The 25,699-nt window shown below is 37.3% G+C and overlaps 1 protein-coding gene across 2 annotated transcripts; it reads left to right on the top strand.

Annotated features, from left to right (window-relative positions):
• Positions 1 to 125: 125 nt before the first annotated feature.
• LOC134790967 (reticulocalbin-2) lies at positions 126 to 25,476 on the top strand. 2 transcript variants are annotated; one of them, XM_063761997.1, is made up of 7 exons: positions 126 to 482; positions 630 to 777; positions 3,324 to 3,474; positions 18,680 to 18,757; positions 20,382 to 20,502; positions 23,075 to 23,195; positions 23,882 to 25,476. In XM_063761997.1, the coding sequence occupies exons 1-7, from the start codon at positions 290 to 292 to the stop codon at positions 24,048 to 24,050; spliced, it is 981 nt and encodes a 326-aa protein (XP_063618067.1). In that variant the 5' UTR covers positions 126 to 289; the 3' UTR covers positions 24,051 to 25,476. The 2 variants fall into 2 exon arrangements, with proteins under 2 accessions (XP_063618067.1, XP_063618066.1); XM_063761996.1 differs by having other exon boundaries at positions 18,677 to 18,757.
• Positions 25,477 to 25,699: the final 223 nt, after the last annotated feature.

Raw genomic sequence — 25,699 nt, 5'->3', positions numbered from 1 at the left:
TATAGCTAATAAAAAAATTGATAAGAGTTGACGTCGTCGAATTTACAGAAATCGAGTTGATGGAGTTGAATGAGTTAAATCGAGTCATTACATTCAAAACTGTCACGATTCCCGAACGAAAGCTCGCGAGTCTCCTGTCAAGCGGGCAGTCAACCCGCATCTGTCAGCGGTTCTATTATTTTGCTTGAATGACGACAGTCTATTTTTGAAAATAAACTAAATATAATGCGATTTGCATAATAAAGCCATTGAGGTCTGAATCAAAAAACCGGATCGCGGGTGCGATAAAATGGCTTCGGCATACGTTCTGTCGTTTTTCGTACTGACGCAGTATTTGCTGCTGAACTGTGCATCGGCGGCCGTGCATAACCACCAGGTGGATACCCAGGAGCGCGAGAGCGATGGCAGCTTCCGAGCGAGAGACTTCGAGCACTACGGAGACTCCGGGCATCATTCAGAGTTTGACCACGAGGCCATCTTAGGTGCGTTGTTTACATCTTTTTGTCTGTCGCATCTGACGTTTTGTGATGCAAACTTTTTACGATAAGCGGCAGTGACGATGTCGTTGAGGCGCGCGCTGGCCGCGGCCGCGCCCGCGGTGCTCATAGTCACGTATTACTATTCCATAGGGAGCGTGAAGGAGGCCGAGGAGTTTGACCAGTTGAGTCCTGAGGAGGCGAAGCGCCGGCTCGGCGATCTGCTGCTGAAGATGGACCTCAATGGAGATAAGATGATTGACCGGCCTGAGCTCAAAGACTGGATCTTAAATTCTTTCCGGTGAGTTCATTATAGAAATAAAATATAAATAGTTTAAATTATCATTTTCTTTATAATCTATTCCTATTGAAGCATAATGAAAAGAATAATTTTATTACATTTTGATTGTATAAATAGCTATAAGGATGCTATACCACAATTTTATAAAAGAATTTATATTTGAAATAAACAATAACTCACTTGAACTCAAACTTCACATAAAGAATAATCTTGTACATAAATGTTGCTATTGTAGTTTCTCAAGTTTGTGATAAGAGCTGATAAACATGTTGCTAGTTACGGAAAAGATTCTTGCTGTAGAAATTATTGTGACTGCAAATTTACTATAAATGTGTGACGGAGGTGTTTTTATCTAATATGGCACACTTTTTTTGATCTACACGCTTTTAGGCTCCTTATCTTAAGTTAGGGCCAAAACGATAACAAGAGATCAGTAATAGGGTTGCCTGGGGCCCATTTCTCAAAAGCTTGTAAAACTTGTAATACAAGTGGAAGTCCCTTTCTAACAAAAGCTGTCAAAAAGTGATATCCCCGCTTGTATTAGAAGTTATAGCTAGTTTGTTAGTGCACGACACCTTGCACTTTGTGACTATGCGCTGAAACTTGGCACAGTTGATTCTTAGCTGGTCATGAGCAGATACAGACTGGGAGACCTCGAGAGCCACGTCTCATTTAGTGGGGGGGAGGGGGGGAAGTTCGACGCCGCCGCGCTTCACTTGGAGCAACATTTCTCTAAAACTATACCTATTAGGGAATGTAATATATCATTTTCGGATAAATTAAGGATGAGGAATCTAGTTTTGGAACAAAAACAATGCACTTTCTAACAAAAAAAAAGCATAAAGTAGAAAAGACTAAAAAACGTATTTTTGATTTTTTCATAATTACCAATTTTTTTTTAAAGTATAGCAGGAATCTGAAAACAAAAAATACAGTCGTAAAGCTACACTTATTACGTTTAAGAAAATATATAGTTTAATATACAAAACTGTTGATAAATGGGAGATAAAAAATAATATTAAGCGTGGGCCAGAGTGATCTCAATACATAATATTATGAATGTGGGAAAGTTACTTATAATTTGTTCTACAATCGTTTATTTTTTAATAATTTCGTAAATAACTCGTAAACGGTAGCCCACAGCAAAAAAATATCTTTTACGTAAATAATCTGTTTAAGATTTCTTATAAAATAAGTGCTCCTTTTTTTCGCTAAGGTCAATATTAAAAAAAATATTGAAGGGAGAAAATAAATACTAAGGTCCTCTTTTTTAGTCATTCGTAAATAACTCGTAAAGGATGTCCAATAGCAAAAAATATTTTAACACAAGAATAATTAGCATAAAATTTCCTACAAAAAAGGTTATTCAAACTTTTTCGCTAGGATCAATATTTAAAAAGGGGACCTTAGAATTTATTTTCTCTCTTTAATATCGTTTTTAATATTGATCCTAGCGAAAAAGTTCGAATGACCTTTTTTGTAGGAAATTTTATGTAAATTATTCATGTACTAAAAATTGTTTTGCTATTGGCCTTCGTTTACGAGTTATTTACGAATGACTAAAAAAGGGGACCTAAGTATTTATTTTCTCCCTTCAATATTTTTTTTAATATTGATGGTACCGAAAAACAGTAGTACTTATTTTATAAGAAATCTGAAACAGATTATTTACGTAAAAGATATTTTTTTGCTGTGGGCTACCGTTTACGAGTTATTTACGAAAAACAAGAAAAATAAACGATTGTAGAACAAATTATAAGTAACTTTCCCACATTCATCATATTTTGTATTGAGATCACTCTGACCCACGCTTAATATTATTTTTTATCTCCCATTTATCAACAGTTTTGTATATTAAACTATATATTTTCTTAAACGTAATAAGTGTAGCTTTACGACTGTATTTTTTGTTTTCAGATTCCTGCTATACTTTAAAAAAAAATTGGTAATTATGAAAAAATCAAAAATACGTTTTTTAGTCTTTTCTACTTTATGCTTTTTTTTTGTTAGAAAGTGCATTGTTTTTGTTCCAAAACTAGATTCCTCATCCTTAATTTATCCGAAAATGATATATTACATTCCCTAATAGGTATAGTTTTAGAGAAATGTTGCTCCAAGTGAAGCGCGGCGGCGTCGAACTCCCCCCCCTCCCCCCCACTAAATGAGACGTGGCTCTCGAGGTCTCCCGGTCTGTATCTGCTCAAGACCAGCTAAGAATCAACTGTGCCAAGTTTCAGCGCATAGTCTCAAAGTGCAAGGTCCCCATACAACGGTGTGCAGTAACAAAGCAGCTATTACAAGCTTTTGAGAAACTGGCCCCTGCTGTAAGAGTCATATTATTTTATACAAGTTATGCCTTGTATCTATATCCGAGGTACTAAAATGATAGTTGAATTGATCAATTTACTATAGAATCATCTTATTTTTGTACCAATTTTCTATTAAAATCACAGGTTTGGACAAATATGAGCAATTTCAGTAGAAAAACAAGGTTATAGTGTACATTCAAGATATTAACATAATATGAATTATGTAAATTTTTTTAGCAAGTTATCCCGAGAAGAGGCAGAAGAGAGGATGAAGGAAGCAGATGATAACCGTGACGGAGTAGTCTCTTGGAGTGAATACTTGTCGGACGCTTTTGGAGTGGACTCCGAGGAGGAGATTCTGCCGGAAGACACGGGGGACACTGGCATGGTATGTAACTTTCAACTTACATTTCACTCCTTTAGGATTCAATTACGGCAACTTGCACTATTCACTAACCAAGGGTTAACCGGTTAAACCTAGAGTTACCATGGTTACCAGTACAATTTGGCACTTGGTTAACAGTTTAACTCTGGGTTAGTGGGATGGTGCAAGTGACAGGTTAAAAAGTTTCCTAGCTAAAATTTCTAAATATTAGCAGTATACAACTTGTAAACTTATGAATTGTAGTTATCTGTAACGTAAACAATACTCACCCACTAGCCGTTTATTTGATAACATTTGCTGTCTTACCAGAAAAAGGTAATAAGCATACAATCGGGTCTCCATCAGATATAGACCAATAGTGGGACCGGATTTTTGCACTAAAAGTTTTGATAATTCTAAAGATGAAAAAGTGATACTTATCTGACATGGGACATATTTTTAAGCATATTTGTAAAATATGACGAAAAGTTAGAACGAGCGTTAGATATAAATTAGGTATTTATATATTTTTAGTAATGATTTTTTAATATTGAATTAAAGTGCAATGTTTAAGTTCCATCGTTTATAATATGTATGACGCTTTATAATGTAAAATTATTAGAAATTTTTTTAACGTGCTTCTTAGTCAAACTACAAATTAGCTTATTATTTTGTCGATATTGAATTAAAGTTTAATAAATCCACAACAACATATCTAAATTCTTAAGTTAATAGGCAAGCTAAAAATTTAGAAGAATAAGATATATGCTTTAGAATTAATATGCGTTTTTTGTCCTATAATATCTAATATTGAACATGGTATGATAATATACTCCGCCTGGTACTCCATTCCCGTCTTTTCTAGGTCACCTAACTGACACGGGCTTACGTCATCATGCGACAGCGCTATATGATAATATGCGATAGCGCTATATATAGCGGCCATGTTGTTGTGACGTAGCCCCGTGTCACTCTGGGAATGGAAGACCATGTTTTATTAGACTATGATATTGAATTAGAGTCTGTAAAAATAAGTCTATTACTATAAAATAATATACGCAGCCATATTATGGAAAATAAGAAATTTCGGTGTGTAGCTTGCATTGTAATAGTAAAATATATTTAAAAAGGCGCGAAATTCATACATACGCCGCTCTGGTCCGTCAGTGTCGCCGGCGCGGCGCCCGAGACCCTATCATAGCCTACCTATACCTCGCCCCTCGCCTCGCCCCACCTGCCGCTCACAGCACTGTCTGTCTTTTCTTATCATTCATTTGTTTGTTTACTGTGGACATATATAAATTAGATGCGGACATTACGTGAAATTAAAGGGGTCCCTTTGTTTCCCATAAAGTTTTAAGTCATAATGTATTGTTTGTCATATAAGAACCTTCGGGCTCTCGAATTAAGGTTTATTTTTGAATGGCCTTAGTAGCAGTTTGATAGCGTTGACTCGGCTCGGAGAGTTGGCGAATTGGCGATTCATTCGCCGAGTTAGCGGATCGGATACCAAGTTATCAGTTAGTTTAGTGGCCGAGTTGATTAGGAAGAACATTTGAATTTCGAAATTGTAAGAAAAATGTACATGATATTCACAACTATTTTTTACCATAGTTTGTCAAAGGACTGTCTCATTTCAAACATAGAGAGAATCATCATACTATCTTTGACTTACACTAGTACTAGCACCCAAAAGAAAAGGATGAATATAGTTTTTTGTTTTTATTTACTGACAAATTGGTTTGACCGACTATACCTATTTCTGGTTCCTATTGTCATGTCCTGTCCTATTCAACGTCAATATCATATTATGTATATTATAAACCAACTGCTCAATATTACACGTATACATATTGAATATACAATAAGGTAAGTGACCTCACCTTATTGTATATTCCGTGTCGGCCGTATATGCCTATATACGGCCCACCTTAAATTAAAATGTTTTTTTTTTTAATAAACAGGATATTAAGTATGAAAAACTCACTCAAATAGGTATCTTATTTATTGAAGGTTCTTCATTATACCAAAATAGTTATAAAAATATTACGATACTCTTGGAAAATATACCTTTTATAAAAGTCCTATTGTGGGCCTTATTGAACACTAGCAGGGTATTACTTAATCCCGCAAAAAATAATAATTTTGACAGTAGACAATAACAGATTTTATTGTTTTTAACTTAAGAGTTATACATATACAAATAACAATATTTGGTACTTCACAACAAGAGGATATTTATAATAAGTTAAAAATAATTCTTTTGGGCCTTATTAACTAAAGATATAAAAATTGTCTAGTTTATGCGAAAATAGTAGGTAACTAAAGTCACTAAACATAAAGCTTTATTATTATTATGTTTTAACATCTAGGGGCACGGCAGTGCCCCCGCCAAGACGAGCAAAGCGCAAGGGCACTATCTACCTTTTCTCGAAGCGCTTCGTCGTTTTTTGGAACCCTCATAACTTGGGGTTGGATTATACTAGATAAACAAAGTTCTCGGACTTATTAAGCATATCAATTGCATAGCTCTTATACTTTAGATTTTATTCATATCTAAAAACTTCGATTTCGTCACTGACTCACTCACTTGATGATTATCAATACCTTTAGGGTACTTCCTGAAGTCCTCTAAGAAGCTGAAATTTGATATGTAAGATAGTTTTAGTACACAAACAACAAATAAATTCAAAAACTTGATTTTTTTAATCCTTAAGGGGATGATGAGGGAGTTTAATCTTGTATGGGGAATCAATAATCGCTGAACCGATTTAGTTGAAATTTGGTATGTAGATAGGTATTGTTATGGGGAAGGATATAGAATAGATTTCAATCTCAAAGTTTACCCTTACGGGCTGAAGGCAGATTTCAACCCCAAAGTTTACCCTTACGGGGTGAAGGGTTTATATGGGGAATCAGTAAGAAGTACATTGTGTAACAGATGCCCCCAGATACTTATTTCAGGATTTTTAATAGTAAATCACCCCCAACCCTTTAAATTAGGGGATGGAAGATTGTCATAAGCAACTTACAAAAAGAAGTGAAATCCCACCAAAAATATTTTGATGTAAAATGTTGCCCAGACGAAACCATAAGGCTCGCACTGTCAAAAAGTTATCAGATCTCTTGCCAAGCTTCTAACTCTACAAGCCCTAACTTCACTAGCTCTACACCTAAGTCAAAGTATGTAGCTCGGCCGTTTCGTTTCTACAAGAACTATTGTATGTATAATAAAAAAACCGCCCAAGTGCAAGTCGGACTCGCGTTCCAAGGGTTCCGTACATTACACAATTTTTAACAATATGTTTTTTTAGTGAAAAGTGAGTAAAATGTCTTTTAAAAACCCGTAGGGATCGGATCAAAAACTAAGTACTTAAGTCCGACTCACGCCACAGATTATACAATAGTTCTTACGACTGATACTTATCTCTCAAACAAAACGCAAGTACCTACCGTTTTGATACCTACACAAAAATACAATGGAGTGACCTTCAACGCGCCGCTCCCCGCACCGCGCGCACCGGCACAACGCTAGGGTTGCTGACGCTTAGAAATGATAAATAAATACCCACTTAAACAGAGGAGTGAAATAAAAGGAAAGCTAAATCTTAAAATATACCTAATATTCCGATTATGCTTTAGTGTTTGCGAAATAGTCATTTTAAAAGGTCATATGTCCCTGCAGTAACCGCAGTGTTTACGCCGTTTTATAAACCGCGCAATAATCCCAGCAAGAATTAGTTTTAAAACTTCGTGTAATTTAAAACCAGATAGAGATTAATGTTACATAGTAAAGAAAAATAATAGAAACCCCATGAATAAAGGTAATTAATTATAAGTTAACCAGAGCAAAAATGAGTAGGCACTTTCCGGTGTAAACTTACTGTCGTTAAAATAAACATTTACCAAAATAAATTAAAAATTTACTACCTATTTCAAATAGATAGATATCTAAATCTATACATTTGTCACACATATTAAACATTACATGTTTAATTAAAGAAATTCAATAGTAGGTAGGTACAGTCAGCAGCAGAAGTCGCTATACACTCCAGGTGCTCAAAGAGAGGTAAACGTTTAAACTGTCAAAAAGTTGTTGACTGTCATGGTAGTATTTACTTGTGAGCGCTCAACGTGTCACAAATATCTTAACAGTCGATATTCATTAATTTCTACACTTACAGCAAGTCATTGATACCTTAGCTGTCAAAAAACCACTGGTATCTAAGCGGTCAACGTGTCAAATATATCTGAACAATATGGAAGACATAGACGTTTAAAGCATACAAGTAGGGTCGAATATTGAATGAAAAATAGTCATGCTAATTTCAGGTAAAGCGTTTTGACAATCATCGAAACCAGTGCAGACTTGTCATCACATACATCTATCTCACGTTTTGCTCTTCAACCATTTGACAGGGGCCTCTCGGTCAACTTACTGCAAACTATTTCTTTAAGCAGAATCGACAAAACGAATGACACATAGCGAAAGCTAACTGAAGCCGAATTTAGAGCCAATTGTCAAGGCACGTTGTGGTCTCAGTAACAGGCGTTTGCTTTTCTAAGCAGAGACCGCGGGTTCAAATCTCAGTCGCACGCACCTAGAGATTACAGCTTTTCATTTTTTTTTGGGTTTCATTTTTATTATTAATTTGTGTCTTCTGGTTTTATGTTAATTTCGCATTAGTTTATATAATTTTTGAAGATATGTCACATGTAGTGTATGTACGACTTTCTAACAGGACGTTGTAGGTTTGAACCATAGACCTAGAATTCGCGCTCGCGCTTGATTTGAACCCGCAGTGGGCGTTCCTTAGATTACTCCTGTGCGGAATGCCATTTGGTGTTTGTTGTGTACGTTATATAACTAAAAATGGCCCATTTAGATCGGTCAGTATGGGAAAATCTAAAACTATTAAGACATACACCGATCTCTTCTTAGGAACCATATCATCGTTTTTAGTAATAAGAAAAACTGCATTCATACATTTAAAAAAAATATGTAAAATATATTGAAAAAAATGATGGTCTTTTCGAAAATTAAAGGATATGAAAACAATGCATTTTATTCATTTCAGACATCATGTTTCATAGTAACATTAAATTTACTGCATAAGACCTACACAATCGATATCTAAATAGAAATAGTCTTAGATTTATTTTTCAAAACGTTCGGGGTTCAATTCCCGAGCTGAGTACATCTACTATTTTTTTAAATGTATGAATGCAGTTTTTCTTGTTACTAAAATCGACGACATGGTTCGTAAGAAGAGAACGGTGTATATCTTATAGTTTCAGATTTTCCCATACTGACCGATCTAAATGGACCACCCTGTATAGTATATTTTAGTACAATAAGCGGGCTAAATAAATATATTAACATATATTTGCTCTACGGTTTGGAAGAACGGCCGGCTATGACCGTTAATATAAAAAACCGATCATTCTCGTAGAACCTACTCATTTATTGTCTAAGTTTGACACTTGACGATAAAATACTTCTTTAAGAAAGGAGGTGTCAATTCGTAGCTGCTACAGTATTTTTTTAAAGTTAAACAGATAAAATGTTGATGCTTAGTTACCAATTTACCATTGAAATAACAACTGCTTAGCAACTGGTGGCACCCTGGCTGCTGACGTACGTGATTGGCAGTGCGTGTAGGTATTAATGACAGCAGCTTGAATTTGAGTGCTTAGTTACCACTGACTTTCTAACCGTTATTGTCATTGTGATTAAATAAGGGTGTATGTCTTAAAGAAAAACTCAGAAGTTAAGATAAATGTGACGAACTGAAAGCCTATGTGAAAATGACAACTTAGATGTCCTTATTTTTGTGACGATTTAAGTGTTTATGTTTTCTTGGACACCTTGCCCGCTCAGGTATATCTGCTGCTGACTGTACCTACTACCCGCGCGATTCGAACTTTAAGATATCGCGCCGTTAGACTTCACTAGATATGAAATAGTAAAGATATGTGACGTTCCACGGCAAAAGGTACCTTATGGCGGCTGGCGCTTACGCTTATTATTATCGCCACTCCAATATTCAGTCGGGGCAATGGTACCTTTTGCCGTGGAACGTCACAATCTTTACTATTTCTTATCTAGTGCATCTCTAATTCATTTCCCGAATCCCGCCGTCCGTGTAACTATCGTAAAAATTGACAGTGCGGCGCGCGGTGACGTGCGTACGTGAGCGCGTGTGGCAACCAACTGGCTTGCTTTTCTACCGTGAACGGGAGCAGATTCGTAGGTATTAATCCGAGCTCGCGCAGAGAGTTCCATAGGCCTGCTCACGCTTAGCTCCACATTTCTAATAGGTTTTCCTGTCATCTATAGGTAAAGAGCTAATATGTGTATTTTTTTCATAATAAAAAGACCCAGTAGTTTCGGAGATAAGGGTAATGTTAATTTTTTGCCTGTTTTCTTAAATAACTTCTAAACTATTTATTTTAAAATTATGAAAAAAATATATTTAAGATTCTAATTCTAAAATGAGCCCCTTCATTTGATATATAACAAAGATATAGTTTTTTTTCTTCTATTTATCATTCATCTCAAAAGTGACCCCTTTATTAAAATTTATATTACATATTTACTTTACATGTATGTCTTTGGGTTATAGACAAGTTTCAACTTATTAGTCCAAATAGAGCAAATAGGCTGTGACAGACGGACAGCCAGACACACGAGTGATCCTATAAGGGTTCAGTTTTATTCCTTTTGAGGTACGGAACCCTAAAAATAATGATTATAATAAGTTTTTCACCTTATGCCCATGTGGCGGTAGCAAAACAGCCAAGCCACATATTTTGACTAAGGTGTAGAGTTAGTGAAGGGGCTTGTAGAGTTTGAAGCTTGGCTCGACAAGAAATCTGATAACTTTTTAACAGTGCGAGTCTTAGGCTTATGGTTTCGTCTTAGCAACATTTTACATGAAAATGTTTTTGTTGGGATAATTTTTTACAGTATAAATATTTCTTCGTAACAGTTAGTATTATCTTTTAACATGATTTTTACTGTACATCTGGGCCCTATTTCACCAACGTGACAGGTGCGACATTTGTCGACATCACTGTTACTGACGTCACAGGCCTTTATAGGCTACGGTAACCGCTTACCATCAGACGAGCGGTGTGGTTGTTTGCCACCAACCAGTGTTGGGCGTACTTAATTACTCGTGTAATTTAATTACATGTAATTAATTACTCGTGTAATTTAATTACATGTAATTAATTACTCGTGTAATTTAATTACATGTAATTAAAATGTTTGTAATTTAATTACATAAAATTTAATTACATGTAATTAATTTTTCTGTGTAATTTGCAATTGTGATTACATTAATTAGTAATTAAATTACTCAATTACTTTTCATTTACCTTTTTAAAATATGCAAATATGAACAAATTTACTTGTAGTAATTATAAAGAAAAACTTTTATGAATTCCATTATACGCTGGATAACGTTATAACATATTTTTTATCCCTGGAATCATACCTTTACAGGGTACTATGTGACAAACCACGTTGAATATGGCGGTCGGCGCTTACGTCGCGTAGCACCGCATTAGTTTGCACGATGCACATCCCTGGTGCGCCGGGTGCGGGCCAGCCCCAACCCTATCCTGTGTGTGATAGCGGACAGACTTGACTGCCCGTATATGAGACACTGCTGCGAAATGCATGTTTCCAGCAGTGTATATATATTGTAATAGTTAATTAGGTACTAACATTAGGAACGTAAGTCTACTAACAAATCTGTATGAGTCCATAGTTGCTCGAAATAAATATTTTTCATTTCATTTTCATTTCATTAGTTAATAGGGCGCCGGTAATAATGACGTAAGCGCCGACCTAAGGTGCCTTTCGGGTTGGACTGTAGCAAAGGGGGGGCTGGGACTTGGACAATTGTCACAAAAAATACGACAGTTGTCACGAAATTCCGACACAGAACTCATTTACTGTCATGAATTACCGAAAGTTCTTTGAAATCTTGTGTCAATTGTCATCATTATCATCATAAACAAGAAAGATACCTGTTTTTTGCCGATATAATAAAGTTTTTTTTTAATAATACAATGATAGTGACAAACAGGAATAAGGCCCGTCCGATGGTAAGCTATAACCGTAGCCCATGGATGCCTGTGACGTCAGCAACAATGTCACGTTGGTGAAATAGGGCCCTGGTGCTACATTACGACACCGGTGCTATAATAAGCACATTCAAACACTCCCTTTGGCCGTGTTTTAAAATTCGTCATTCGTTGCAAAATTTCAATTTTTCGCACTTCTATCGTAAATAACTACCTATGTATTAATAAAAAAAGTTACCTATATAAGTAAGTAGTTACTGCCTTTAAAAAGTATAAGTGTCTAAATGTTATTAGACTTTTTGATTCTTTAAAACGTCTTTAGGTCAATAAAGCAAGTGAAAAATTATTAGAGTTAGACCAAGAAAAGTCTGCAGCGATTTGGACAGCCCACGCAGTGAAGGTGTTATTTATAAGTCATAATTTCATAGAAGTTTCTTCAAATCGGCCTTATTAATGAGAGATTAAAAATATTCAAAATTATCGTAAAGCTCAGTTGGTTGGTAAAATTGACTTTAAAATGATAAATATTGAATAACGTTAGTTTGAAATTGATTTAAATGATAAAGTAAATATTATCGGAGATATATATATCGGATATCGCTCTTAAACAAAAAATATATGTCGCTAGTCATTTATAACCTAAAAGCGCCAAATTACGCAAAATTATATTGAAATGACACCTGTCTATTGAATTTGAAGAATACTTGAACAAGGGTGGTTATCTGTATGACAATGCACCTAAAATAATTTTCAAATGTATCTATTATTTCTATACTTAACACGATAACGAATTCTACGTAAACCAAACCGCGGGCAATCCCTAGTACATATAGAAATAAATAAGTGTAGGTGTAGGTAAGTTTCTATTAGTGTACCTACTATTAACAATATAACTATTTACCATTGATAATAATTTTATAAACGTTTTGCGTATTTTTTACGGGCACCGCGCTAATCGCTAGCCCGCCACCGTCGATCGCTGCCTCCTGCCAAGGCGCACAGCGCGGCGCGCGAAAACGCCGCGCGTTTGAAATGTAACTCAATATAAGCGCGGAATGCATACTTACGTATCAGTATTTAGTGTCGCCGTGATTTTATATTTCTAATATTTTGCGTGGGAACTAAGATCTTTATTATGACCGTGTAATATTAACTCTACAAACTTTAATTCAATATTGGCTATACTGCTTAACCAGAAATCAATATCTAGACAAGCACATTGTCTACATTTCTAATTTTTTACAAGTATACTAAGTTGATAGATAATATCGTAATTTTACAATATCAGCTACTTTAATTCTTTATTGACAAAGTAATTCGTGTTTTTACGTTCACCAGAAAGCAGCTGTTCCAGATTCTAAAAACCGAATATTGTGAATAAATTAAAGTGTTATTGAACATGTTACAGTTTTTTGTAACTTTAATTTTATATTTACATAGTTATTTAGCAAAATTGAAATATTTAAATATGGCCGAACGCTCCACCTATAATTTTCTAATATTTTACATAAATGTTATTTAACATGCATGCAATAACATATCAAAAAAGAAAAAACTTTAATGTTATCAAAACCCATTTTTGTTCCACCGCTGGTCTAATATATTGGAGCGGCTAAATTATTCACAAATACCTGAGCATAGCCTTTATTACTAGTGGCTCTGTGAGCTGTAGACCTCGCGAGCAGAGCTTTAAACTGAATAAATGTATGGCTCCGTTGTTTAGTAGAATTTAGAGAATCTAATTTGACAATAAAAACTTAATTATCGAACCAGACAGACAGACAACGGACAGGTGAAGCTAAATAAAAAGCTTGTAATAAAATATAGTCAATTAAAAAAAAAACAATACGAAATTTTAGTGTAAAAAAATAAATAAAAAAAGTTATATCCCAGCATACAAATACTGGGGATCGAACCCAGACTCTCTGTGCAAACAAAAAAAGCGAACGTTTACAAACTGAGCCAAATAGTTCTTAGATAAGCTGACGAAATTTAGCTACTCATTCTCAAGTTAAAATTAGTTAAAATTAAATATCTCAATACCTCCGAAACCAGCAAACTAAATTTTCTGAATTTTTGGCCATATAATCTATAAACATATCTCAAAAAGAAAAAACTCTTATGATATCGATACGACTATTTGTTGAGGCGCGAGGTATCACGACTCCGCCATTTTTAAGAATTTCCAAAAACTGGATTGACATAAAAAAAATATTTCTCAAACATGCAATGAAATGTCGTCACTCCGGGCGTTATATCAGGCTTCGAAGTATCACGTTTAGGGCGGAGCAACTCCAGAGAACTGTAAAGGAATTTCATACAAAATTTAAGGCCTAGGCCGGGAAGTAATTTTTTTTTAAATTTCCAGTTCACAGATATGTGTGACACACCATCGTGGCATTCAGCCATTAAAGTGATAACACACTATCGCACCGCTTTAAAAAAAACTATAGGCAGTATATGCTTTATGGTACGATTTCTTTTTTTTTTTAATCTTTATAGGGCTGTATCTCCTAAATCGTGCGTCTCAGCGCAAAAATAATAAAATGTTCGTTCCTCTGTAAGAAACCCTTAATTAATATAAAAAAAAATAACAAAAAAGAAAAAAAAAATAACAAAAAACTTTATAATGCTGTATCTCCTAAACCGTACGTCGTAGCGCAAAAATAATCAAATTTTCGTTCCTCTTTAGGAAACCCCTTAATAACATTTAAAAAAACACTAGAGAAGAAAAAAAATAAAAAAAAGGAAAAAAAATGTATAGGGCTGTATCTCCTAAACCATGCGTCGTAGCTAGAGATGGGTAACTACCCGGGTAAATACCCGAGAGCGGGTATTTACCCGGTAAATACCCGATATTTACCTACCCGCGGGTATTTTCGTTTTTCTTCTAAATTTTATGTCTTTTATGGTATGTGAGTATAAATAAGATTAATTTAAGTACAGTCAAAACCGTTTATAACGACATCGAAGGGACTACTCATATTTGGTCGTAAAAACCGATAGTCGTAACAGCCGATGACGTACTTAATACTTATTATTAAATGTGAAATTAATATACTCATCTATAAAATAAAACTACATTTTATTTATATCACATGAAAATTATAATAAAAAGACATTACGTACATATAATTATCATTTTTCTACATTAACAAAATCTGTTATTTTAGTTTGTTTGAAACACTTCTGTAGTACGTACGCACTTTACTAGTTCACGCTGAATTTTAATTAAAGTATTGTCATAATATGTTTTGGTGCGTCTTGTGTTCGGATAAGTAACAAACTGACTGAAAAGAAATGAGAAAGCGGGCTTTGGGTTTCGATTATACTGCATACACATGTACCTATTTTGTTTCTGAGAAATACAATAGACCCTAAACTCGAGTTGTTTTTGTTTACTTTTGCGATCTTAATGATTTTAGTGTGCCAGATGTGGGAACGGGATACTGCCCTCACCTATTCAAATGTTTACAATACGGCTGGTCGTTCTAACAGATATAATTCTCCGAAAATATCAGTTAAATGTAGTCGCTTAAAGAGATATGTTGTAATAAGCGATGTCGCAAAAAGCGGTGTTTTTTATAAGGCGGTCTAATAGAATTTAGCCGGGACCTTTGATTTTGGTCAATATAACCGGTATGTTGTTCTAAACGATGTCGTCGTAAACGGTTTTGACTGTATTTTTTTATAATGTTACATAAAATGTATGTTCAAACTAATTACGAAAAGGTTGCTATGAGGTGAAGCTCGATTTTAACATATCAGTCCAATTATGAAAATCGTGTAAAATCATTCCCTGGCTTCCGGAAATGTTTTAAAATGCTTTTAATATACATTAGAAAGATGAAAATAAAGAATACTTATGAATGATAATAAAAAAAAATTGTGCCTTATCCCAACTTGTGAAGCTTATAAGTCAAACACAGTTAGTTTTAGGACAAAAATGTATATAACCTTTTTTGTAGAAAATTATGTCTACTTTAGTTTGTACATACAACACTTTTCGATATGAATGACAGATTCCAAGAAATATGAAAAAGTTCACTTTTGCCCCCCTCCCCCCAACCACACCCCCCGCCGACCGAAGTTGGAATGTGTATTATCAACGTATAAGTACGATAATTTACTCAAGTCTAAAAAAAATACTCTTATGACGGCCTTTTTTAATATTTATCAAAATTGTACTAAAAATTCCTTAGTTACAACTGCAACTGCAACTAAACCATTTCATTTTAAATGACACACAATAATTACAGCCATTAACTCGGTTTATATCTCCACTTTAACACAAATCGACATGTGCAACAAGAAATGAATCTACCCGTCCATTTGGGTAGATACGGGTAAATACCGGGTAGATGGGTATTTACCGGGTATTTACCTGGGTGGGTAAATTGGGTAAATACCCGTGACCCATCTCTAGTCGTAGCGCAAAAATAATAAAATGTTCGTTCCTCTGCAAGAAACCCTTGATTAATATTTAAAAAAAAAGCACAAAAAAGAAAAAAAAATAACAAAAAAAAACTTTATAATGCTGTATCTCCTAAACCGTACGTCGTAGCGCAAAAATAATCAAATTTTCGTTCCCCTTTAGGAAACTCCTTAATAACATTTAAAAAAACACTAGAAAAGAAAAAAAATGTTCGTTCCTCTGTAAGAAACCCCTAATTAATATTTAAAAAAAACTTAAAAAAAAAGATAAAAAAACTAAAAATACTTTATAATGCTCTTAAACCGTGCGTCGTAGCGCAAAAATAATAAAATGTTCGTTCCCCTTATGAACCCCACGCACTGAATAACCTATTACATTAGGACATGAAACAATCATCATCATCAATTTTTATTATTATTTCATTGCATGTTTAAGAAAAGCACTATACATACCTCGGCGTGAAAAGGGGTTGTCGGCCTCATAACTATCCGGCCTCACTACGTTCGGCCGTCTATATGCATTCGGCCGGCAACCCCTTACTTCCCAGCCTCTATAGTAATGTACTATTAATCATAGAATCTGGTCACAAAATTTCACGAGAATCGGTTGAGAATTGTGAGCTGTAGAGGAGAACATCCGGACGGACATACGAAAGCAAAACGCCCGAGTAAAAACGTAGACCTTCGCTACGCTTCGATCAATTAAGACGTTATGGTGCGTGTTCAGATATTTTTGAGCACCTTGGCCGCTACGATGTATCTGATGGCGACTGCACATTGTACAATGAATCTATACTCTGAAAAACACATTATGAACAGCGACTTTATGTCATTGCAATAGGGTTTACAATAATTACAATGGTGTTTACGGTATTAACGAAGTGCGGAAGCTCCTGTTTATGTTATCGCACGGAAAGAATGGAGAGAACAAATATAAACAACAGTGAGGCATTATACCTATACTTATATCGACGGGATATGAACCGTGCGTGATTACCTTTTGTATTGTTTTCGAGCTCCCGATATTTCGACGCAAGTACATGCACCTTGTTCACGGGTAACTGATGCGGGTGGGTGTCGAATTGTCGATCTAAGGGTCGGTTGCACCAAACTGTTCGTATCGTTAAAGAGTTCGTAAAAATTTTATGTATGGAAAGTTTCATAGTAAAGCGCTGGGGCGCGCCGGCTGACGTTGATCAGTCTGTCAAATGTGGTTGGTGCAACTGGCCCTCTTCCGCAACCTCGCCAGCGGCCGTCCGGACTCGGACCCGACTCTAGGGGAAATCACCCCTTCACCTCAGTGGGCGCGTTGATTACATATCGCGCCCGCCCACGCAGGGAAGACCTAGTGTCCTAGTCCAACTTCGAACATTTTATAATTCGCGTTCGAAATTCGATTCGAAATCTCGGACGCCCAAGGCATATGTTTTATTTTTAAATTCCTTGATTATTTTAATTCCAGCACAAAAAATTGGTAAGTATTTATAATAAATCGATGTACACTGCTACTTAGTTTTATAGTTAACACATTCATTGCCAACTAGGCAAACAAGACATCCGCGCCAGGCCACAACAATTTCGTCATATAAAGCTGTAGTACCACGATCCCGACTATCGGGTCGTCCGACCTGGGAACGACATCATAAAATACCCGATAGTCGGGTTCTCGGCACTGATTGTGTTACTTAAAACATATGTTATGTTGAAAACTTCTTTATGTCGAGCATCGAGCGAAGTATCTTCTACTATATATGTGATGGTACAAATGCAAAAGGTTGTAACAAATAAACGAAATGTATGGGCCCAGGAGTATATTTTTTTTTCACGATTTTATCATATCGGTCCTTAGAGCATTTAGTAACTGGAGACGCCTTGGCTGTCATTTTCTGTACAAAACAATCTGCTGATTTTTGCGGGGGAGGGGCACGTCAAAAGTATGGCTATTTGTACATGATTTGTACGTAACGTACAAATAGCCATGTCAGATAAACGTCAGTCCATACAAAAGTTTGCACCACTGTGCAAGGTTTTCGGCAGAGGGGTAAGCTCTAAAAGGTGACTTCGGTTATTAAATGCTCTAAGTATCGGTCCCATGGATAACCTTGTTCATTCAGTATGACCATCTCAATACATTTTTGACATTGTGGATCGCGACCCCGAAATCACCCAGTACATTTTGTTAAGGTATACCGTGCGAAGCCGGGGCGTGTCGCTAGTATTTAATATTTTGTCATGAGCATTGACGTATATATCTAAGGACTGGCCTTACGGGCACTAAAAAAGGCACTAGTTCAGCGGTGTCACTCACGAATTGGAGCCAATCACCAACGCAGCTAGTTGCGACCAATCGCGCGCGTGATGCGAACTCATCAACCAATCGCGTTGGAGCGGTGTCACACCGCTGTACTGGCCCCTGTCACGCCTCATTATTATTGCCCGTAAAGGCCAGTCCTTAGGGAGCATTCCACGGGCTGTCCCCGTTTCGCATTTTATTTCCTGTGTTGCGACTTTTTTTTCGGCATTTGAAGTAGGCGATTATTTTTCTGTGCATATTTTTGACAATTTGTCATAGAAAAGGAAACTCTTATACCTGCAAATCTTCAGAAAATTCGCGTTTGTACGGGACAAACGGTAGACAATTTCGTGGAATGTGCTCCTTAGATATCTACGTGAATTGTCATGAGGCTGTTGTTAGCAGCTGGTGCACGAGGAGAAACAGATGTGGACGGCTGCGGACGCCAACGGCGACGGGACACTGGATATCGACGAGTTTGAGGTCAGTATTCATAAATAAATGTTAGAGGACATCTTACACAGATCAACCTACCCCCAAATTAAGCAAAGCTTGTACTATGGGTGCTAGGCGGCGATATACATACTTATCATCATCATCATCATCATCATCATCATCATCATCATCATCATCATCATCATCATCATCATCATCATCATCATCATCATCATCATCATCATCATATCAGCCAGAGGACGTCCACTGCTGGACATAGGCCTCCCCCAAAGAGTGCCACAATGACCGGTCTTGTGCCACCCGCACGGACTCCCGCTTACATACTCTTTACATACCTAGATAAATACATACTTATACATAGAAAACACCCATGACTCAGGAACAAATATCTGTGCTCATCACACAAATAAATGCCCTTGCCGGGATTCGAACCCAGGAGCATCGGCTTGTTCACAGGCAGGGTCACTACCCACTAGGCCAGACCGATCGTAAAAGTATTATGTATAAATGTCAATCATTAACGTATAATATCTAAGGATGGGCACTACGGGCACTAGAAATGGTACTAGTTCAGCGGTGTTACTCACGAATTCCAGCCAATCGTGCAGTCTAACGCAACTAGTTGCGACCAATAGCGCGCGTAATGCGAACTCATCAACCAATCGCGCGCGTGATGCGAACTCATCAACCAATCGCGTTGTAGCGCTGTCACACCGCTGTACTGGCCCCTGTCATGCCTCATTATTATTGCCCTTAAAGCCAGTCCTAGATATCTATATCAATGATGTCAATACAATATGTATTATAATTGCAGTTTTTGAAACTAGATGGTGAGGTGAGGTATCTATTGTTGCTAAAGCCGCAAAAGCTCTTCGAATAAATAAGTTGTGGCAAAAATTTCATTTTTGGTACAAGTTTTTATCGCCGACTGTACTTTTCTTATCACAGGCAATTAACTAATACACATCGAGACAATCAATTCAAAAAACCCTAAACACAATTAGGTTGCGTTGTTTTATAAAAGAGTTCCTATGGCCACCTCCTGTTTCCATCATCCAATCAGCTCGATGGTACCATAATATTGCATTGTCAACCGACTTACATGTATGCAAGATTTCAGCTTCATCGGAAACGGAGGTGGTCTAATTTAACTTGCAAGTTTTGATTAACAGACGCACAGACATCGGTACAGGTGAAACTATATACAGATGTATGTAGTGCACAATTATTTTCCATCGTATTTTCACGGAAACGTACGAACGTGTCTTGCTATTTCAGTCAGTCTCGGTACAAAAAGCACCGAGGTTGACTGAAGTAGCATGACAAATACGAACGTTTCCGAAAAAATACGAAGAAAAACAAGTATGCACTACATCTGTAAAAGCTTGTAAAATTCGAGTTAAAAAATGTTTGCGACTTTATAGATCGACCGCTTAAATGAGGCCTCGCCTGCGCGGTACGGGAGCGACGGGGTAGGACGATTAAGGGTGGCGGTGAAGGTGCGGGCGGGTGTACGCCTGCCGCCCGCACCTTCCCCGCCGCCCTTAGTCGTCCTACCCCGTCGCCCCCGTACCGCGCAGGCGAGGACTCATTTAAGCGGTCGGTCTATAGCCGACAGTATGCGTGAATACTCATTATATTTTTCTGTCAGGTGTTCACGAATCCGGAGGAACACGAGAAGATGCACGCGTTCCTGCTCGCGCAGACGATGCGGGAGAAGGACAGCAACAACGACGGCAGCATCAGCTTCGAGGAGTTCATCGGAGACCGGGGTGAGGCTCATTCATTCACTCATTGGCCGTCTAGGACTCTAGGTACATCTACAGGTTATTATCATCCCTAAATCCCTTACTCTTATTGAATGACTTTTATAACGAAAACAAGTTCTACTCGTATAAGTAATATAGCAACATAAACTACCAAAAACAAATTAAATATTAATAGCAGTAGGTATTACAAAATAACTTAACATCTAATTCTCACTTAAAAAATCCTGTATACAATAATATGCTTTACTAATTAAAAAACGCTGTAATTGCAATTTAAATCTATGTATATTTGTTTCCAACTGTATTGTCTAAGTCTAGGAATTTTGTTGAATATATTGACTGGACATGGCAAACGGACCAGAGTGGATCATTTTTATGTTGGAGTTAGGGCGGGCTAATCTAGTATTGGGTCGTAAGTTTGATGGACGAGAATACTGCGGTAAATACGTGGTAGAACCTAAGATGTTGTTTAATACAACCGTTAAAATCTTGCTAAAGTAGGTACACTTATCGATGTTGTCCATAACAAATAGCAAGTACCTATAATAACACAGAACATAATTCGAACTCGTATCGATACAGCTATTCGCTGGCTCGCATGAATGGTTTAACGTCCGCGATAACGAACCACCTACTCCACCTTAAGCCCGCTCCACACTCGCGATTCGCGCACGAATGTGGAGCGGGCTTTATAGCGACATATAATAGTAGAAAATAAATGAGGGCGCCACTTTCTTCGTAACTGTCACATTCTTGACGTAAAATGCTTAAACATGGCAACAATGTTTAAGCATTTTACGTCATATGGAAATTATTTAGTTCCATGTTATTTAATTTCTACTCTTTCATGGGCTTAAATTATGCCGACCTGTATATAGAATAAGGACCGAGTACTTCGACAAAACAGTGTGACCAAGAGAGAAGTTAAACTAGAGGATCGCATCTCGTTTTGATTAAGAGAGCAATGACGTCATTAGACAAGTCTAAGGGCGGCTTCAGACTACCGTTTTATAAATACGCGCCTATACTTGTAGCATAATAATATTCTATGTCTAAATCGTAATACATAGTTGTTATTTAGCTGCATTAGACACTCTTAAACGTCTACTTAACTTAAACTTGATCAAGCTTTATTACAACTAACAAGTAATGAATTAATGATGTTAAACAAGATCGTAAACACCAAACTAACTAACTAACTAAATAAACAGACAGTCGTGAATCTATATTTAAGCCAATAATGGCAATTAACTCGGCACTGGATTGAACCGGTGATCCGCAGCGGACGATGCCAATTCGAATGTTCTCGGCGGTATCGTCTTGGGTCGTCCCATTCGTTTTTCGTCAAGTTCGCGAAAAAGTCCAAAAAGCGAAAAGTCGTCGTTCGGCTCGGCTCGCATCGGCCGGCGCCTGCCGACGCGTCGACGGCTTTTTCGCTCTTATTGCGTGGACATAAAGCTTTTTCCTATCGGCTTTTGCCGAATGCGCGTCGATATATCTGGGGAGACCCTTAGTCCTATTCTGCTTTCGTCACTCATTCTACATTGAAAGCCACCGACGATTGTGACGAATGTAGAATGAGTGACGAAGGCAGAATAGGACTAATTTAAGAACTTGACGAAAAACGAATGGGACGATCCAAGACGATTCCTTCTCAGCATGATTTGATTTTGATACTACCACACGTGCACACGAGACACACTGCAAGTTACTTGAAATCAATATTAAGACGAGCTTATATTTTTATAGTCTGAATGTTGTTCCATGGTAATTTGCATCACACAACAGGACTCTGTTGCTTCAATGGCGAACGGATGCACGTGGCCCCTTTGTAATGTGTCTGGCTCAATATATTTGTTATTGGGTTATTAAAACCCGACTCCACCAGCCTTTGCCATGTCGTCTAATATTTATATGATGGCCTACGTATAAAAAAATAGTATCCATTATTTATGAAACCAAAAGAATGTACTTAATTAGGTATATAATTGTTACATATGTAACTTCCCACAGGTAAAGGTACCTTATGGCGGTTGGCGCTTACGCTATTATTAACGCCGCTCCAATACTATTGGGGTGCTATGCGACGTAAGCGCCAGCCGACATAACGTCCCTTTTTTTCGCGCAAGGTCACATATTTGCTGGAACTTATTTTTCAAAAGTGTATTTCAATAAAAATATTGTTTACCCTTTTTCTAATGCTAAACAAAAACGAGGTATATCTGACAGCGTGATATTAACAGCGTCCGTATTTTTCAATCGCGCGGTATTATACGGACGGTTGCTGTATCACACTTCTTTTTCCCTCCCATCAGAATGAGGCCGGCAACCGGATTGATCTAATAACTCTATAAGCATACATTTTTAACACATTTTTTGCCACCCAGCCAAACAAGACGTCCGCGGCAGGCCACAACAATTTCGTCATATAAAGCAGTAGTACCACGATCCCGACTATCGGGTCGTCCGGCCTGGGAACGAAATCATAAAATACCCGATAGTCGGGGTTTCGGCACTGAATGTGATAAGCAATATAAGCACATTCATATTCATACATTTTTAATATGTTTTACAGGTGGTCACGATAAAGCGTGGATGTTGGCGGAACGCGACAAGTTCGACCATGAGCTCGACGCGGACCGCGACGGGAAACTCAACGCGGAGGAGATCCGTCGCTGGATCATACCCGACAACGAGTCAGTATTTCAAAATGGAATTAAACGTTGTTTAAAGAAATGTGTATGGGATTAGAACCGGCGTCTTTGGCTTTTGCGGCTGACGCCAAAACCCTTTTGCACCATGTTATTATCTAAGAAGTAAGCCTTCGTCTAAAGCAGCGGTCGGCAACAAGCGGCCCGCGGGCCGCATGCGGCCCGCGAACCTCTCGCTTGCGGCCCGCGAGCCTCCCTGGCTATTTTGTGTGTAATATTGACAAACGACAAATGTCTGCTAAAGTCACAAATATTACCAAAGTGCGGCCCGCGCCAACTTCGTTAGCTACTATGTGGCCCTTGGCTGCTAAAAGGTTGCCGACCGCTGGTCTAAAGGCTTCAAGTAATAACGCAGTGAAAGTAATTTAAACTTAAATTATAATTCAGGTTTTGTCAGATTCAGATTATTGTTCATCACAGTCACTATTTTAAAAAGCTTGTTACATCGATCGTTTTTCAAGGGACTTCCGACAGGGGGCCGGTGTAGGTACGATGGATTTGCGATTGGCGGATTGAGTTACGAAATATCATAACGTCGTAAATGTAATAAGCGCTTAAGTGTCCGCTCATATTTATTCAATACAAACCCGACTACTGAAATAATCTCAATGGTATAAAAACTCGATTTGTGTAAAACTACCTCCTAACATATTTCTATATATTTTCCACAGCGAAATTGCATTAGAAGAGGTGGAACATCTCTTCGCCTCGGCCGACGACAACTCAGACGGACGTCTCAGCTTCTCAGAGATCCTAGACCACTATCAGCAGTTCGTGGGATCAGAGGCGACGGACTACGGCGACCATCTCATGGGAGACCACTTTGACGATGAGCTCTAAGCGAGGTATACTTACCAACTTTAACGCTACTCGGCTACTCGTCAGGTTACTGACTACGACCACCTTAAACGGAGAGACCACACACTATAAGCAGTTCGTGATTCGTGAGGTCAGAGGCTACGGACTACGGCGACCATCTCATGGGAGACCACTTTGACGAATAGCTCTAAGCGAGGTATATGTACCAACTTTAAAGTTGCTATTTGTCAGGTTACTGACTACGACCATCTCATAGGTGACCGTTTTGACGGTGAACTCTGGCGAGATCTACGTACAGTCAGCAGCAAAAGTTGCTAAGCGGGCGAGTGTTCAAAATTACTTTGACACGCTCTTATTCGCCTGACAATAAAGTCGCGTCAAGATCATTTTGAACACCTGGCCCGCTTAGCAACTTCTGCTGCTGACTGTACCATCTTAAACGGAGAGACCACCCACTATAAGCAGTTCGTGGGGTCAGAAGCTACGGACTACGGCGACCAGCTCATGGGAGACCATTTTGACGATGAGCTCCAAGCGAGGTATACGTACCTATTTTAAAGGGGTTGCTCGTCATTATATGGTTCTTTAAGGTTATTAAACCAAATTGTGTACTGGCGATTAATTCAGTAATATCTACACGACTAATGTCAGATGTGTAAATATTTTTGAGCATTCGTCTGTGTAAATGTATTTTGCTAATGGCGCTAAGTCAATCGGAGTTTGTACATAAGTAGAATAATTCTAAATAGAGTGTATATTGTAAAGCGGTGTTCATAATGATCTATTTCACAATGTTTTATTTTAGTTCAATTTTATTTTATTGACTTGATTTGTTTTACTTTGATTCTACAAAAACGATATTATAAATTCAATATAATTATTATTTTACGTTGATATTTACCGTTCTGTATTTTGATATTTATGTTAATTCTATGTACGTATGTAATAACAAATATTGAGACCATAGTAGTGACGTCTAGGTATAAGTAGTCATAATTTTTTTGGAATGTTAAGTAATGAATAATAATAAAATATAATACATAGGGTAATTCACCAGTAACTCGCCACCTGTTAGTAACTGGCCACTATATACTGGCCAGTTACTAACAGGTGGCGAGTTACTGGTGAACTACCCTATATAAAATGTTAACAACTACTAGCTACCTAAATGCTAACATGTAGCACCTTGCCAACAAATTAAATAGCTATATCTCAATTATATCATCAAAGACATATGTAACTCCGTATAAGATGAATAAAGTCTAAGAAAAAAACGTGCCTCGGAAATCAAGAAAAAGTCATTCTCGGATAGATGGCGTACACACCTTTGGCCTATGGTCGGCTAGATGGCGTTGACGACACCGTTTTATATTTAACAATTTTAACACATAGGTATCAGTGAATGAACATGGGTCAAAATGATATAAAAATAATAAAATCATTTATCCATATACAGTGGAACCTGGATAATTGCAATCTCAAGGGACCGGCCATTTTTTGTCAATTAACCAGGTTTTTCATTTAAGCAGGTCGTGTCAATTAACGAGGTTCAAAAAATCGTTGTGTCAATTATAGAGGTTTTCATTAATAGAGGTTGCGTTCTGACAAATTTCTTTTATGGAGGTGCAAATAACCATTGAAAGTAGATTTACGCTTACGTTCTGGGTTTC

Source organism: Cydia splendana, chromosome 5 (genome assembly GCF_910591565.1).
Source record: "Cydia splendana chromosome 5, ilCydSple1.2, whole genome shotgun sequence".
NCBI classification, from domain to species: Eukaryota; Metazoa; Arthropoda; class Insecta; order Lepidoptera; family Tortricidae; genus Cydia; species Cydia splendana.
The sequence above is the reverse complement of the archived record's forward strand: the minus strand, read 5'-3'. Positions and strand labels throughout refer to the sequence as shown.